We start from the raw sequence: 17,697 nt of genomic DNA, 5'->3' as shown, positions 1-17,697 counted from the left end.
TCTATAGTGTGTCCAACACGATGCTCTCCCCAATGGACATATATGTGTGCATTGACTAATACATTTCATTGTTGCTTTCTCTGAGAAAGAGACACAGTGAGGGAGCACAAATAGAGAAGCTCTACCAGCTCAGTAATGTAAGAATGGATTTTGGGAGATCCCAAATTAATAATGAGAAAGATACTTCTGGATTTATCAAATTTGGCCCTGGAGGGAGGATGTTGTTTGATGAGTTGTGCAGTTTGTAAACCATTAGATAGACACATTATTAAAACTGCTGTACTGACTTGAAATTGTTTATCCATTTTGCATCATGCTAAGTTCAGTAGAAAAAAAGTGGTAGAGCTAGAAACAAAACATTGCTGTTGCTTTCCACCACTGGAGACAGCTCTTGGCGAGTAAAGGAATTAAGTCTGATGCTGAACTCATAACCTCTCTTCTAGACTGGTTAATAAACAGCAGTCAATGCTAACATTGGCTATGTAGCAACGCCAAAAACGCACATGTAGCACTTTTAATTCTACACCCAATTGATCTAAATGTTTGCTGGCTTAACATTATATGCTATAAAATGATAGCACTAAGCACTGTGTCCAATGACACAGCATTATTTTTGTTGACCTTAACTCACATGACTTTTTAATATTTTACACACCAGGGGGGAAAAAAGCTTCCTTTGTAACACAGTTCCACTTGCATCAAATAAGGTTTCTGCAGTCTCACTGCTGTAAATAATGCACAGTTTTTGTCAGCATTGTTTGGAAGAATCAGAGGGGTCTCCCCCAGTTCTCTCCCTCTCTCATCCAAACACCCTTGCTCAGTTTCCCCTCCGCATGTCAAATAACATGACATTCAAACGTTCAACATGAACCACAATTTCCCTTTAGATCTTCTCCTGAATGATTGAAGTTGACGTTGACTTATGAGCCACATTACTCCCTTCTTTTTATGACAAGTCACTCTTGAGAAATGAGACTGTGGAGGCATGAAAGGGAAGGAAAGAGTAATTTTATGCTAATGGACTCTCTTGGGGGGAAAAAATGGGTTGATGGCGACCTCACAATCATTTGGGAGGGAACGAAAAAAGCATGACTCACAAAAAACACTGTTTCTTCAACCACCCCTGCCACTGAAGTTACCATTAAAAACACTAGTCTAAATATATGCTATTGTTTTCTGAAGTATATATGGGGGAACACTGTTATATATTTTGACAAGGCTGTATCAATTATTCATCATATTTGTCAAATAAACTGTCTGTTGCTGTAGAGCGGAGAATTCGGATGATCAAGCTTAAAGATTCCCTGCTGTTTTTTTAGGGGGTAACACTGATTGTTTACCCTCGGTGTGAGACAAACAAAATGTGCTGAGTCTGTTGTGATTTATTTGTGCTTACATTTACTTAACGGAAATGGAAAGATTCAGGGAGATATGAAGTGATGTTTCTATTCTCTACCAGGAATCTAGTTCAAGCTGACAGGAAAGTGGATTTCAAGTGTTGCTAAACCATTGTTGGAGAATTGAGCCACCCCAAATATGTTTCACACTGTTCACTGATTACCTATTTGTCAATTGATGGTAAAGCTTTATGTTTGGGTATACACAGTGTTCAGTTTTACTTTTATGTTGTGGCTGACAGTATATGCAAAAATCTTTTTTTGTCAAAATTGATTTTTTTTTTATGTTGACATTGGTATACTATTTTAGCTATAGTAATCAGCAGTTTAAAGGAATAAATAAAAATCTAAAAAATCTAAAAATCTGTCGTCATGCACTTCTAAAGCTCACTACTAACACTTTATGTTTTGTGTGTGTTATGTAAAGATTGCAGTTTTATGTGAATGATGTGTTGGGACTATTTCTTGACCAGGTCAGTGATTTCCTTGAGTTACAGTGACAACAAGGCATCAGGAAGTCACTGTGCCATTAGAAATAGTTCCCAGAATAAAATAGCTGTGGCTCAGGACCCAGAGCTGATCTTCTATTAATCACAGTGTTGGCAGTTTGATCCCCAGTTCCCCCTGTCCACTTGTCAAAATTTACTTTATATATTTATTTATTGGCCTACAGCAGTGGTTCCCAAACTTGGGGTTAATGTTTTAAACTGAAATGCATATCAGACAAAAATGATGTATAATAACAGGGAAGACCTGTGGTGGTGTTACACCGTGTACACTGGGACCAGAATCAATTAATAGTAGTAGAAATGACTGTATTTCAGTGTACAAAAAATATTTTTTCAGTACTTCTAATCATGTAATAATGCATTAATATGATGCTATATTCAGAGAGCCTTGTCACAATAGCACTGACTAATGTAAAATCTATTTTTCTAGGCCATAGGCGTCTTTGCTGTGTTTGGGCTCTCCATCTAGGCCATCAGAGGAGTCCACTAGGGGCTAGACAAATCCTGATTCCAGATACATAGAGAGACCGACACACACACACACACACACACTCATGCACACGCACAAGCTTGGTTCCAGTACGAAGCAAGTTGCTCTGTCAGTGCACCTAGGGGATAGCTTTAGCCACCAGCCACCAGCCCTCAAATCCACTGACTGATCCAGTGCCCAGACTGTCAGGCCCTGCCCAGCCGCCGCACAATCTTTCAACCTTTGCTTGCTGCTGCGAAGCCTCTAGTTCTTCACACTGTGTCTGTAAAATCAGCACCAAGGGTGAATAAAAAAGAGAGGAAGAAGGAGGATCATACACACAGAACCTTTAATGTGGCTCGAGAGATCTGAGCCGAAGGTAAAATAAGTGACAAAGGCAGCATTTGATGGAATATCAAGCTGTTAAATCATCAAAGCATGAGGGAACCTGGCACCTGAAGCTTTTTCAGATTTGAACGAAAAAAATTGCTTTTGTTGTCTGGGTCTAGCTGTTTCATTGAATAGTAGAGCACCTACACATTAGCCTACTAATTGTTAGGAAATACTGCTTTTGAGTTCGTGTCAAAAGGTTAGAGCCAACAGATTTCTTTCTGATGTCTGCCTGTTAGAGGAAAATGTCTGATGTGTTAAGGGTGCTGACATGTTGAGGCAGACAGAGCTGGAAACCAAAAGATGTCCTTGTCACTTCGTCTGACTTCTGATTCAAGACATATAAAAGAAGCCGGCTAGCTGAATTGATTTGTACATGCTGATATTCTCATTCGTATTTTTTGAATATACTGTAATTATCTTGACTATTTAAATAGAGGGCAAATGGTTCCTCTAGTGACTTGCAAATCCATTATTGCCTGCCTAATTGGCTTGGCAAGTCCCCCCCCCCCACCCTTTCCCTTGCTTGTTCACTCAAAGATTAAAATCCAGCAGTGATTTTTAATTTGAAATGGAAGAAAGTGCAGTCAAATTGACTACCCTGAGCTAAAAATCTTATTTAAGCATTGCACACCACATAGTGTGCATGAGTGAACTTTGCCTGATGTAGCAACATAGCAAAGTTTATCTATTACTTAAAAAACTCAAACATCTCGAGTCTGAAAGTGTTTTCAGTTCTTATTTAGACTTTGTCACTGCGACATTTGCAAAAAAAAAAAGAAAAGTATATATCTTTAAAGATAGCAGAAAATAGTCCCAGTCAGTGCATGTTTGGAGAAATGGGGGGAAAAAAGGAGCCTGCTAGCTTGTATACATCCACATGTGACCTGGCATCCACTTATTTCACCTGTTGTTGTTTTCTACCCCGAAGGGGTTCTGTGAAGTGGCAGTTATCTGTGCTCATTTTAGATTTCGTGGAAGCTCTTCAGAGTATAGTGCCGCACAAAAACCGAAAGTAGAGCTTTGCACTTGTGACTTGATTGGAAGAATTTTCATTTATCCAATGTGTGTGTTTTGTTTTGCTTTCCTGGCAGGTGTACTGACAGGGTTCTCGGGGATGGGGGTGAATAGGTACATTAGATCACTTTTCATAAACCATTTGATCGGGGGGGGGGGGTACACAGTGCAGGTTTAATCCGAACAAAAATGACTAAATTTGGTTTTACAGTGACTTACGTGTTCAAATGATTTATTTCCAGGCTTCTTGGACTTCCTGGACCAGGAAATAGTGTTGGCACAACACATGGGATTTCTGTGTTCTTGATTGGTTGCACCTGTCTTTTGGACTCGGTGTGCAAGTAGAATTTGTAACCTGCTGATGTCTCCCCTTGGATGAGAGCAGCCTATTTTCTGACCATGTTGTTAAGGCCCAATTGCAGCCCCCCTCCCCCTCCCCTGGCTTCACCATTTGGTCCTACCCCTTATTTTTCTGCCCCATAGGGTAGGGTGTCCTGTTTCTTTTGGCAACTGAGGGGTAGTGGTCATCTGGCCTTCCAAATGGAGCATTTTCAGATACAGACTCCAAAAAAGTGGTAGGAGAAAATTCCCTTTGTGAAAGTGCATAACAACTGGTTACTACAAAACTAGGGGAAGGGCCACAATAATATCCCATACAAGAAAGATGAAAATGTATGTGGAAGGTTTTAATAGAGCAGGTAGACACACTTATATAGCAACTAGATGTACCAGATGTGTTGGAAACTAGTTTTCCATCACCTTTACAGCAGTAGTTTTGAAAAAAAAAAAAAAAAAAAAAAGATCCCCAGCCCAAGAGGAGTTTGTGTATGTGGATGATTCGGAACCCCTATCGAGACACAATCTGAAAATATTTTCTACCCACATTAGAATTTCATTGCCAGACTGCCTTCCCAGTTTTATAGAGAACATTTTCCCTGCACGGCGTGATGTCCTTGATTTAAATTTAAGTCATATCCCAACCATTTACTTGGAGGTGGTATTTTCCCTCTTGCTTTGTTTGTCATTGCAGCAACTTACAAATGACCTGTTCCCAAGTATTTTTTTAGACAGAATATCACTGTGCAATCAGTGTTGTAAGGGGTTTACAATGTATTTGGTAGACTGGAAATCTAAGCCTATTTATACAGATCATCTATCTACCGGCTGAGAGTGGATCTAAGTAATGACCCAAACCTCCTAAAAGCACTGACATAGATTTAGCTTGCTAATGTTTGATTTCTTGACAGAATGATTAACTGACAGACTGGTTAGTTAAACTTACAAAGGCATACTTTGTTGCCTGTGCATCAGGCCCTAAAGTGCACTCATAACCTTAAAAGCCTTCATGCTCAATGACTACATCAGATGAATGGACTTGACTTGGTTATGGTTCGCTGCTTTTGTTCCTCTGTGCGGGGAGCTAATAAGTCAATCCCATCCGCTCCCTGATACAGTGAGGATGCACTTATCGCATTGTCAGCAGCTCGTTTCATTAAAGCCCCTGGTTAAGTTTGCATGTTACCGATTCAACATTTTTAAATTACCTCGCTCGCGCCGGCTCGTGCCAAGTCGAGGGGAAAAACAAAAGGAAGGGCCTCCTGTGCAACCCCTCGGTCCTGCTTTGACCATCAATCATGGCTGTCAGAGCAGCTGCGCTCCCACTCTTTGGTGGGAACTCACAACCAGAGCTCTACATCATCCGGGAGGTGTGATGAATGCACAAGGCTTTAAGCTCCAGTGCTTTTGATTAGAGGCCGCGCCATTCGACAGGTAGCATTGCGACAAAAGCAAATGGCACGGATATCAAACGTCACTGATGCAAAAACTAAAAGTCACACAGAGTTGGTGGAAATGTATTTTACAACAATAATAATAATAATAATGTAATAATAATAATGGTCTCATTACTTCCTTCTTTTGTATCAATGAGGGAAAGTTGTAGCTTGTATTAGCAACTTTAGTTTTCTCTCGCTCCGTGTCCATGTATTATGTGCTTTTGAAGAATGTTTTTGCTGCTGGTTATCCTGAATTCCTTTATGTCAAGGTGTGAAGGAGTCTGAGGTGAACAGCATCCATACATTAAATTTATATGAAAGAAATGCATTAAATATTCAGGTTAAAGGGAAGTCCAACTGATTTTCACACATCAAGGTGTTGCACGTGAGGAAAAAAGTTGTATAAAGTGTAGAAACAAGAAGATGATATATCTGGTTCTGCTGCATTGATTTTGATCCTTTTTGTTAAACTGTCCATTTTGGGTCTGACATGGTTATAAGAGTGCAATGCTAAATCGCAGTGTAATATATATGACAGTTTAATACCCTATGATCTACCACAGAGCATCAGTTAAACCACATTTAATGGTGACTTAGTAAAAGTTGGACAGAATTGGCTAATAAACAGCATTTTATTCTGTAGGGATCTGATAAATGATCATGTAACTTCCTGTCTGCATTCGGGAGACTGCTGGAAACGCTTCGGCTCAACTGCAGCTTATTGTTACCTCCTCCTGTCCATTTTATACAGAACTTTTTTTTCCTTTCTGTTTTGCCGGAGAAAGTTGACTTTCTCATGGTGACACGCTTTTGTTCTCACATGGCGACTGTCAGTGATAATGCCATCTATTCAGTTCCACCGCTATTTAAATCCAAAACAAACTGCTGTTCCTGCTGCCATCAATGTGAACATCTCATTTCTATTAAACAGAGCAAACAGCTTTCAAGAACTGCCTAAAGATCGAGGAGGTTGAGTCACTATTATTGTGCAGATTATTAGTGTTAATATTTATTTGTATATGTTAAACATAGTTGTCAAAATGATACACAGCCAATAAGCGTGTATTGTATTTGCTTTTATGATAGTTGCATTAAATGTGGCACTGCAAGGACCAAATCAATTTAGCGGCATGATTGGTGGAGTGACACCAGCACAGAGCAATAGAATGCTTTCACTTCCCCATCCAATCCATCCTTGGTTGTCTCATTAGCCTTCATTCCATTACAGGGCCAAATAGGGCTTCCAGGGTTTAGTCATTGTTTATGTAAAGCAATTTCTCCCTGAGAAATTTCCTGTAATTCTCAGCTGCATCTTGTTATCAACAGAAACGATGTGCCAGTTGGATTGTACTGTCAAACTAAAACGGTTTTCTAATTCCATATTATCAGCATTTTGAATGGATCCTGGCCCTGAAGACCTGTTGTAGACCTAGTGGGTTATGACGGGAAATTGCTAGCAGCACCAATTGGCCTTTGGACACACAAGCCAGATGAGACCTCACAAGTTAATCACAGCACAATGCATGTCAGGCTCTCTGCTGACAAAAGAATTTGCCTTCTATTAAGGCAGTCACAATTTGGATCATCATGCAGGACGTGTATTGAAAATTTTAAGATTTAGAAACAATGTTAAGGGAAATAGTCAAGCTCATGGTAGCTCAGGCCTTTAGATTATATTTTTATGGTTTATACTTTAATGCTGTCATCATATATATATACACTTATCAGCCACAACATTAAAACCACTGACATATGAAGTGAATAACATCGGTCATCTCCTTATAATGCAATGTTCTATTGGGAAACTTTGGCATAAAAGTTTTACATAACACCATCTGCATAGGCATTGTTGCAGACCAAGCACACCCCTCTATTGCAACAACACTCCCCAATGGCAGGGGCAACACTGCTGAGAAATGGCTTGAGGAACACAACAAAGAGCCCAAAGTGTTGACCTGGACTCCAAACTCCACAGAACCCAAGTGTTTTTGCAGCTTGGTGGGCACTCTGTCCTGCTTGGGGAAGCCCCTGCTATCAGTGAATGCTGCTTCCATATAGTAATATACAGTATATTCTTCTACCTTCTTCTAGCACAAGTCAGCACACTAAACCCTATTCATCTACAGAGCTGTAAAATTAAATGTAATTTCTGGAGGATTAATTCTAAATATACCATTTTCAAATAAATTACAAAAACAACCAATGGCTGGGCGTTGTATTGTACATCCCCACTGAGATGTTTTCTTTTAGACACTTTTCATTATTTCCTCCTGCCCACTGCTTTTGGCTCCTAGCCTGTCTTACCAGAAGGCTTTTTTCTTTGATATCACAGACAACTGAGTCCACAACTCCCATCTCGGATAAGAATACCATCAAGACTAATTTCACATCATCATGTTAAGACTGAAATGTGTTGAGGAAAGTTCACGATCATCCTGCTTTGAGTAACTCCTCAGTTAGACATTTTCAGTGTCAGACGGGAACAAAAAGTTCTTTCTTGATTCCTCAAAAGCATATTATGTGAAAATGGAGCTTGCTCTAATTGCAGTACCTGGACTTAAAACCCTTTGTTCTCATGCACAGTGCTCGTCTGGCGCCAACACACCAGCAGTTGCCGTGCCAACAGTACCAAAACCAAGCCAACATGCCGGCAAAACATATGCCAAATTAAACCTAAAATAAATCTATAAAAATAAATTTAAAAATAAGTGAATTGGAATTTCTCTCACCCTAGCTTAGGTACATGTTTTTACATCACATAATAGCTATTATGTTAATGGTGAAGTCATGAAGTCAGGTTCATGCAAAAGGTACATGTTAAACTCACTATAGTGTGAACTTTCATTTGCATTTAATTACTTGAACATTTGTCCCAACCTGATTATAATATTATGTGTTTAATGCAGCTGATCTGTGATAATAGCTTTCATGTTTGTATGAACCCATTAGCCTTTGTGAGGGAGGGATTCATGTTCATGCACACACACATACACTCACAAACATCACATGGAAACATTTCCAGACACACGCCTAAACTTTGACACAACAAAGTTTTACGTGTAAAACTTGCACAAACACACACCAAGCATCATCGTCCAAGGGTATCTACCTCTCCCATCAGCACTACACAAAGTCATTTAAGGAAAAAAAAGAAAAAAAAAAGTTAGGACAGCTCCCCTCCTCTCTTTGATGCTGCGATACCTCTCAGGGGAGCCAGCCACAGTCCCCTCCAGAGGGAGGGAGCAAACACCCCTGCTACATTAGCGTCTCCATTGCTGTTTTCCAGCCGGGGTTCCACAGATACCGATTTGTCCATCCCCCACAGGATAGCCCGCCGTTAATACGATTACAGAGCTAGAGACTTTAAGATAATTCAATGCAACTCCACGGCTAATTTCAGAGAGGCGGCATGGATGCCACATCCGCTTATTGTCGCTCCCTGCATGCTAAAGAGAGCATAAGAGTTGACTTATTACCACACAATACTGACTAAGTGGGAAATCTCTTTGGACATGGCGGCCCACCATATGCTAGATTTAATTCGATTTTCTGTTCAGGCTTTAGTTAAGTGCTTCTAAAGTTTCTCGTCCCCACAGCAAGAGGGTAAGAGGGCAGCTGTGGCTTTTTGACGTGATTCGCTCTTTCAACAAGGGGGCAAATAAGCCACAATTTTGGTAAAATACAGAGTGCTTACAGCAACATGGCAGCATTAGTAGGCTGGAGTATTTGGTGCAAAACTGGATTAAGCCTAATCCTGCAGTAAATTCATTTCTTTCAATGCAGATTGCTTGTAAATTTGTGTTTTCTGCAACTATAAGCTTAATCCATGTAGTTTGAAGAGTCCATAAAGAGATATACGGTGGACTAATGGACGTTTGCTTGACCTTATTTGTCTGATGCAACTTTAATACCCACTGTATGGGAAAAAAGGTTGTATTTATGAGTAAGGATGATAGATGAAATCTTTTGTTTGTGCAAATCACATTGTTAAAGCAGGTATTCAAACTGTTCAATAACCCCCACCGGGAGTGGGGATGTGAACAATGTGCTGCTAATAAGTAAATGTATTCCAGCAGTGCCTGGCATTCTGCAATCACATGAAGGCTGTCTGAAGGAATATCTTTCCAGACTGAATAATGAAGAGACATGATGAATGCGAGATGAGTGTCAGCCCAATATACATCTGCTTCTCCGCTTCCCTCCCAGGAAATCAAAGCCTGGTTGAGAAGAATTTGGCATTATAATAATAAAAGGAAAAAAAAAGCTGGACACATCTAGTTGTGGCTTTCAAACGCATGGAAATAAGCCTGGAGGGGGGGGGCAGCCTGATAGGAAAATAGCTAAAGATGTGAGCGACAAATCAAATGGTTGTTGCCGCTGAATTAAAATATACTGACTTCCAAAGTACAGCCTGGAAATGCAAAACCCTGCCAAGATGCCTTTTTCATCATTGTGCTGCCCTCTACGGGTCTTCTTCCAGCCTCCCTTCTTCTCTCCCCCCCCTCCCTCCTCCTGCTTCCCCTCCATCACTCCCTCCTCCCCCAGCCCACCTCCTCCACATTACCATACCCCCTTAAAGACTATTGCACGCATTAAATTGCTTTTCATTTCCACGCTGTGACAGTCCTGAGATTGGGGGATTTATGCGTTTTTACGAGTGATTTCTGCTGTCATACTATGGTAATTGTTTCATAATACGTCCAGGGCTGTAGGGGATGCGCTGCATTGGTTTGCACCAACCAAGATCAAGTTCCACTAGTTGAAACGTTGGTGGGAAGATAAAGCTCGTGTATAAACATAGGATATCTTATGACCTATGCAGGACTGGAGGAAAAAGCAGGGGGAGATCGGATTCTCGCATCCAAGCTGGAGGAACATATCCGCTGATCTCCGGTCGATTCCAACGGTCTGGCAAGTGAAATAAAGAGACCTTGGGCAGATCTATACATAAACTGGTACAAGCCGCACCACTGGCAGCAGACAAGGGGGGATTCGTGCCTCCTCTTCTCCTCCGCTCCGCCAGTGCGCATGGATGAAAGTCACAGTTAAAATGCATGCGGCAAGTCTCGTCTGATGTGGGATTATACCGCGTTTTTATTCGCCCCCTTTCCTCCGACCATGTCCGAACTTTGGTTTTGGCTCTTTTTCCGAGATGACACTGCTAATTTCAGTCGCCGCTGGAACAACACAGGAGCCCGCTTTGCCGCGCTGGCTGCTGTCACGTTATTGGCGTGAATGAGACTGTATGTGCGCTCTTCAGATGCCTGGTTTATGGAGCTAAACACCGAGGAGACTTGACTTTAAGGATTTTTTCTCCCCCCCCCCCCACCACCACCCCAAAAAAAAACAGCCGACGGAAGGGCGGACGGTGAAATCACGAAATCCATGTTTTCACTGAGGTTGAAGAGAAAAGAAGGGGCACAGCCGTGATTTTCGGGATGCTTTGGCATTTTCCGGGATCAGCACGGTAAGAGGACAATGATTTTCTCCTCATTCTCTGTTGCTCGTGTGCGCTTACATTGCTTTAACAATTTTTTTTTTTTTTGAGGATCTGTCCATGGTGCTGAAATCTCTGTTTCTACCCGCTAGTTGCACTGCTGAAGTTGATCCGGATTTAAGATGCTGTTAAGCAAGGTGTCTGCGGCTGCTATGGCAATAACAAGCATAGAGCCTGCATTTTTATGCTCACATATATCATCACAGTTTTATTCGTTCCGAATAACACCCTGCTGATTCTGCACAGGCACAGATACGCGCACTGGCTTTCAAGTTATCTATATTATATCCAGAGACGATGGGCATTTCTTTAGGTTATGATGATAAACTCAAATGTTAAGAAGAAAAAAAGATGGAATGAGATCAGATATAGCAGGCGCATAGTGCAAGAATACCCCTGTATGTTAAAATTGCTTACATTTGGGGAGGTTTACTGGCTCGATGTGTAGGCTTTTGTGTTCTTTTAAGGAGCGCACACAGACCAAAACGTGTGTGTATGTATGTGCGTGTGCACGCGCGCTCACGCGAGAGAAAGAGAGAGAGAGAGGGAGAGAAGGAGAGAGAGAAAGACTATCTGTAACCTTCTATATAGCAGATGCCATACAGAATACTTGATTATAGAATTATTTACTCCCAGTCAAAATGCAATTTCGATCAGGGATGCGCCATGAGATCAAGCACACTTGCTTATTCGCCTTTGATCAACTCCTCTCGTTTCTTTTTTTCGCCCGTGGGCAGAAGAAGGGCTGCGACTGTCGCCTTGTAGGCTGATATTCACATTTTCTATCGCAGGCCGGATTTTAAGATGAACACTGACTGCTCCTCCTCGCAGCCGATTCCTTTATGAGAGCCGGCGTTTCTTGTTTTTTTTTTTTTTTTTTTCATTTTCTTTACACGTTTCACTCAAGATCGGTTTAATCATAGCAGTCGAATACATTCTCTCTCGTCCTCATGTTTGCACGGAGCTGGAGAGAAGGGATCCGACAGTTTCCCCACTGTTACCAAGTCGTCGGGGTGAGTGAGAAATCTTTGTGGGCAAGAGATAGGAGTTTATCTTCCGAGATTTTAATGTTAGTCTGGTGTTGGTTGGTGGGGATGGAGAGATTGAATCGCAAGAAAAACAAGATGCCACATCATCCATCACTCAGAGCGATGTGGTTTGAGATATCTCGACAGAGAGGGTTTGCTTTTTTTCTTTTTTGGTGTGTGTGTGTGTGTGTGTGTGTGTGTGGAAATTCTCATGGGATCGAATTAGTAAATGACCAGATCTATCAGTCTGCACACGGTGGATGGCGAAGCCTCTTTTTTTCCCTCCCCAAGATGGATTGGAATTCAGGCGAGCTATCAAAAATGCGCAGTGGCCATCCACCGCGGGTAGTTGTGTTATCAATTGGATTATGTATTATCGTTAAAGTATGCAATCATTAAAGATTCATCCGGGTTGCTTGTTTTCTGACATACCCAAACCCCCCAAAAGGATGTCGACATAACACATCTGCATAATGGACAAACATTAATAGGCCTACTTGTCTTTGCTTGCATGTGTTTGTTATGAATGTCTAATATTTGTTCATCAGTGTAGGCTCTTGTTGGAGTCGATTGCCATACAGTATGTATGTTTCGTCAATGCTGCACATGTTTTCACATATATAATTTCCATGCCATGTAAAACAGAACCCGTCCTTTTCTTTTCCTCCTTAGATGACACCTCATACTGGTACCGCACTTGAGTGAGCTGGGGCATCCTCTCCCAGGAAAAATGCATATCTGGATCCTAAAAATAATCCTTCTGATTGCATCATCTCTGAGGCTGGTCGAGATGTATGACAATTATGGGGAGATCTGTCGAAACCTGTGCACGTGCGAGGAGAAGGAAGGGATCCTGACGGTGAGCTGCGAGAACCGGGGGATCATCAGACTGACAGAGATCAGCCCCGTCCATTTCTCCATGTACCACCTCCTGCTGACAGGGAACCTCCTGAAGAAGCTGTCAGTCAATGATTTCATCAATTACACCGGGGTGACCATCCTGCACTTGGGGAACAATGATATCTCGGAGATAGAGTCAGGTGCCTTCAACGGACTCCAGGGATTAAAAAGGTTGCACCTGAATAACAACAAGATTGAAGTTCTGAAGGATGACACCTTTGCAGGACTGGAGAGTTTGGAATACCTACAGATTGATTATAATTACATCACCAATATAGAACCCAATGCCTTGAGCAAATTACACCAACTAACAGTGATGATTTTGAACGACAACCTTCTCTCTGCCCTGCCTCCAAATATCTTCCGGAATGTTCCCCTTACGCACTTGGACCTGAGGGGGAACCGGTTAAAAATGTTCCCCTACATCGGCCTCCTGGAGCACATGGACAAAGTTGTGGAATTACAACTGGAAGAGAATCCGTGGAATTGCTCCTGTGAGCTCATTGCTCTGAAGGCTTGGCTGGAGAGTATAGCATACACGGCTCTGGTGGGAGAAGTGGTGTGCGAGACGCCGTTCAGGCTCCACGGTCAGGGACCTGGACGAGGTGTCCAAGCAGGAACTGTGCCCGAGAAGACCCCTGGAAGACACGGTCAGGCCCGCACCTCCTAGCAGCACCAATGGATATTACCAGACCACACCTGCTGCTGTCACAGCCTCTGCCACCTCCTCGGCTGTTTTTAGGTCCTCTTCTAGGCCTACCAAGGGCACACGGCAATTTAACAGAACTAGGTTAAAGCCCACTTCCCGAATACCAGGTGGTAACCCTTACAACTATGGCCCCATTATTGCTTTTCAGACCAAATCTCCTGTGCCTTTGGACTGCCCCACTGCCTGCACATGTAATCTGCAGATATCTGAAATTGGGCTAAATGTCAACTGCCAAGAGAGAAAGATTGAAAGCATTTCTGATCTAAAACCCAAGCCATACAATCCGAAAAAAATGTATCTCACTGGAAATTACATCCCTGTGGTACGGAGATCAGATTTTGTCGATGCCACTGGATTGGATTTGCTTCACCTGGGAAACAACAGGATAACGCTGATCCATGATCGGGCTTTTGGGGATTTAACCAACCTGCGTAGGCTGTATTTAAATGGTAATCTCATGGACAGGCTTACAGGAGAAATGTTTTTTGGTTTGCAGAACTTGCAGTATCTTTATTTAGAGTACAACAAAATCAAGGAGGTCGACGCGGGCACTTTCCGCTACCTCCCCAATCTCCAGCTGCTTTTCCTCAACAATAACCTCCTGAAAACCTTACCTGTGGGCATCTTTTCCAGCCTCTCCCTATCTAGGCTTAATCTGCGCAACAACCATTTCCAAAACCTGCCTGTGAGTGGTGTTTTAGATCAGCTGAAGCTGCTGGTGCAGATAGATCTCTTTGAAAACCCCTGGGACTGCTCCTGTGACATAGTGGGGATGAAGATATGGCTGGAGCAGCTCAGCGCAGGCACCGTGGTTAACGAGGTGATGTGTGAGACACCCAAACGCCACACAGGAATGGACCTGCGCTCAATCCAGTCGGAGCACCTCTGCCCAGACTACTCTGATGCTTATGTCTCGCCAACCCCACCCACTGATGAGCCGAGGGACGACCGGGTCATCACCACAGCCGCTCCGCAGAAGTTTGACACCCCCAGCAGCACTGTCCCCCTCTCTGTCCTCATCCTCAGCCTCCTGCTTGTTTTCATCATGTCCGTCTTTGTGGCTGCAGGGCTGTTTGTAGTGGTGATGAAAAAGCGCAAAAAGTCACAGAGCGACCGCACTAGCACCAACAATTCAGATGTCAGCTCTTTTAACCTGCAGTACAGCCTCTACAGCAACCGCTCTGGCCCTAAGGTTAAGGCCCCAGCCGGTCACGTCTATGAGTATATTCCCCATCCCATGGGCCACATGTGCAAAAACCCCATTTACAGGTCAAGGGAGGGAAACACAGTGGAGGATTACCGTGACCTCCATGAGCTCAAGGTCACATACAGGAGTACCCCGGATGAGGAGAGGGATAGCAGCACGATGAGGAGCCCCACGTACAGCGTAAGCACCATCGAGCCACGTGAGAACCCCTCCCCTGTCCAGGATGCGGACCATTTCTTCAGAGGCATCCTTGAGCCCGACAAGCAGTCTCCCCATCAGTCCATCCCATCCATTCCAGCAGGTGCCAATTTAGAGTACAAGTACACAGGGCCTGTGTCGTACACATACAACCCAAATTTTGATGTCAGACGTCAGTTCTTGCACCCGGAGAGGATAAGAGAAACAGTGCTCTATGGCACAGCACCCAGTACTGTTTATGTTGAGCCCAACAGAAATGAGTATTTGGAGCTAAAAGCTAAACTGCAGTCTGAGCCTGATTACCTCGAAGTTCTTGAGAAACAGACCACCTTTAGCCAGTTCTGAGCAACAGAATCACTAATGTAATGAAGCATTTTCTCTCTTGACCCTCCTTGAACCAGTGGCTCAGTTTATAGGGTGCCTTGGCACAACACAAACAAAGCAAAAGCAAAGGAGTTAAAAAAAAACACGGGGTGTGCCGAACAATCTTATTCTTATTTCTGAAACATGACATTACAGGAATGGATACAGCTTTCTGAAACATGGATGAACAAAATTACTCTACTTAACTGATGATGCAAAATCTATTTTTCTATGGTGAAGATCGAATAACACACAAAAATGTAAGTGTACAGGTAAATCTTACCCCAACTTCATTTTCAGGAATATAACCATACATAAGGTATATTGTGAATCAGAAAAGAAATGTTTATAAAATCACTCCCGGACAAAAACACTGTACAGCAGATCATCAAAACTGTGTAGGACTATTTTCTGCTGTAGTCTGTAAGTAAGTATTTATTGATATAATCTGCCATGTCTTTTCAAAACTTTTGATTCTACATCAATATTACCTGTGTCATCATACTCCATGATCCTCTGGAAAGGCTTATGTTTGTAGTTTCATTTACTGTAGCTCTGCATTGTAAAAGTGGCTTTTTTTGAAAGTGGCACACCCCCAATGTTCAAAAAAGACTGCGTCATTTGAAGAAGATGAAAAAAAAAGTGTCTTTGTATGCTTTCTGCACTTTTTGGAATTGGAAGGCGAGTTAGCCTTCAATGAGCTCTCATAAAGGAGATTATTATATTAAAAATGAATATGGGTATTCATTCTTAATATGTAGAATTGATATGTTATCAAAAACAAAATTCATAAAATGATATTTGAAGTATTAATTATGTTGTGTAATACTGATATTTTAATCAATGTAACACCTATTTTTATACAAGCATTCGCAGATTCTCTATCCCTTATCAATTTTATTTGTTTTGATTGCTTTGCACTTATTGCACTATATTGACCAAACTATGTTATTGTCATCAAATAAACATGATGTCAGGTTCATATAATGTGCTCATGAGGAGACTAAGGCTGTTGGTGATGATATGAAGGAGGCAGTTTTGGGTTTGGTCTAATATCTGGAATGAAATTATCAGTCAAAACAGTGTAAGAAAAAAGAAAGAAAGTGTTCCAAGGCTAAAAGTTATTTCATTTTCTAATCAAATGACAATACATTGGCAGATAAGAACTGACTATGTTGTGGACTCAATCGAAGCAGATCAAGATACAGTATATATGCTACACTCAGAGGGGTGACTAGTGTCTCAGTGACGATTGGAATCAATGGGGTTCAATCAATGAGCATAATCCGAGGCTGTCCCTTTTGCAATCATACCATGACAACAACATCCACATCGCCGCCTGGCAAGCGATAAGTCGGTCATTTATATAAACATCATTGGAGCTGACTTGAAATTAAATGCTATTTTAGCATTCTGACAGAACCAATGGGTATAAACTTTGACACTGATTAAGACGTACAGCTTCTGGATTCTGGAGTCTGTTGCCACCATCTTTTTTTTAATTGGTTTGTTTCATGTGTGTCTCTTTAGAAATACTTTGTTTAAAAATAGATATTAAGAAAATGTGTTTGAAAAGCTGGTTGTTTTTTTGAATCTTTAAAGCTCTTGTTTTTGATTTTTTTTTTGTGCTAACGTGCTCTTCACTTGACCCACTTAAATCCAATATGCAAAGCAGGCCTATAAAAATGCAAAGGATGCACTGTGCCACCATTTTCAGTGTGCAGCGAGCATCACCATTTAGGAATTCAATGTTCGCTAACTGAGACAGGCAGGGATCTCTCTTAAGAGGCGGCACAAAACTCTAGCCATGTCAAACACCTTAATCTATTACTTTATTGTTTTCTTAAAAGGAATTACAATGAATTTATAATTTATTCATACTACAACGTGGGTTCTCTGTATAACTGTATTTTATGAATTTCCACTTCATTTTAGTGAAGTGCCAGCCGTCTATTCTCAATGACAAAAACATGGAGAGTGAAACTGGCCTGCTCAGGGCCCCTCTTTTGCTGGATCTTTTCATAGACGCCCAGAATGAGAACAGAAGGCACCATTTGGGAGATGAGGAGTTCTGGAACCGAGTGTAGCTGTGGATGTGTCATACATGTAGCAGGGGATGTGAATCATAGCCAAGAAGTGTGTGTGTGTGAGTGTGTGTGTGTGTGTGTGTGTGTGTGTGTGTGGTCGCCTAGCAGTGGTGGCCTATGGGACCTGACAGTGTTGACGGTTTCTGACATG

At 41.9% G+C, this 17,697-nt stretch overlaps 1 protein-coding gene across 1 annotated transcript; it reads left to right on the top strand.

Annotated features, from left to right (window-relative positions):
* Nucleotides 1–10,140: 10,140 nt before the first annotated feature.
* Nucleotides 10,141–17,034, top strand: LOC108891890 (SLIT and NTRK-like protein 5). The gene is given in 3 exon segments (XM_018689241.2): nt 10,141–11,024; nt 12,755–13,571; nt 13,573–17,034. Coding segments are annotated over 2 exon segments (2,628 nt in total). The 5' UTR covers nt 10,141–11,024; nt 12,755–12,812; the 3' UTR covers nt 15,442–17,034.
* The last annotated feature ends 663 nt before the right edge of the window (nt 17,035–17,697 follow it).

The sequence above is a fragment of the Lates calcarifer genome, linkage group LG7_2 (genome assembly GCF_001640805.2).
Source record: "Lates calcarifer isolate ASB-BC8 linkage group LG7_2, TLL_Latcal_v3, whole genome shotgun sequence".
NCBI lineage: Eukaryota > Metazoa > Chordata > Actinopteri > Centropomidae > Lates > Lates calcarifer.
The sequence above is the reverse complement of the archived record's forward strand: the minus strand, read 5'-3'. Positions and strand labels throughout refer to the sequence as shown.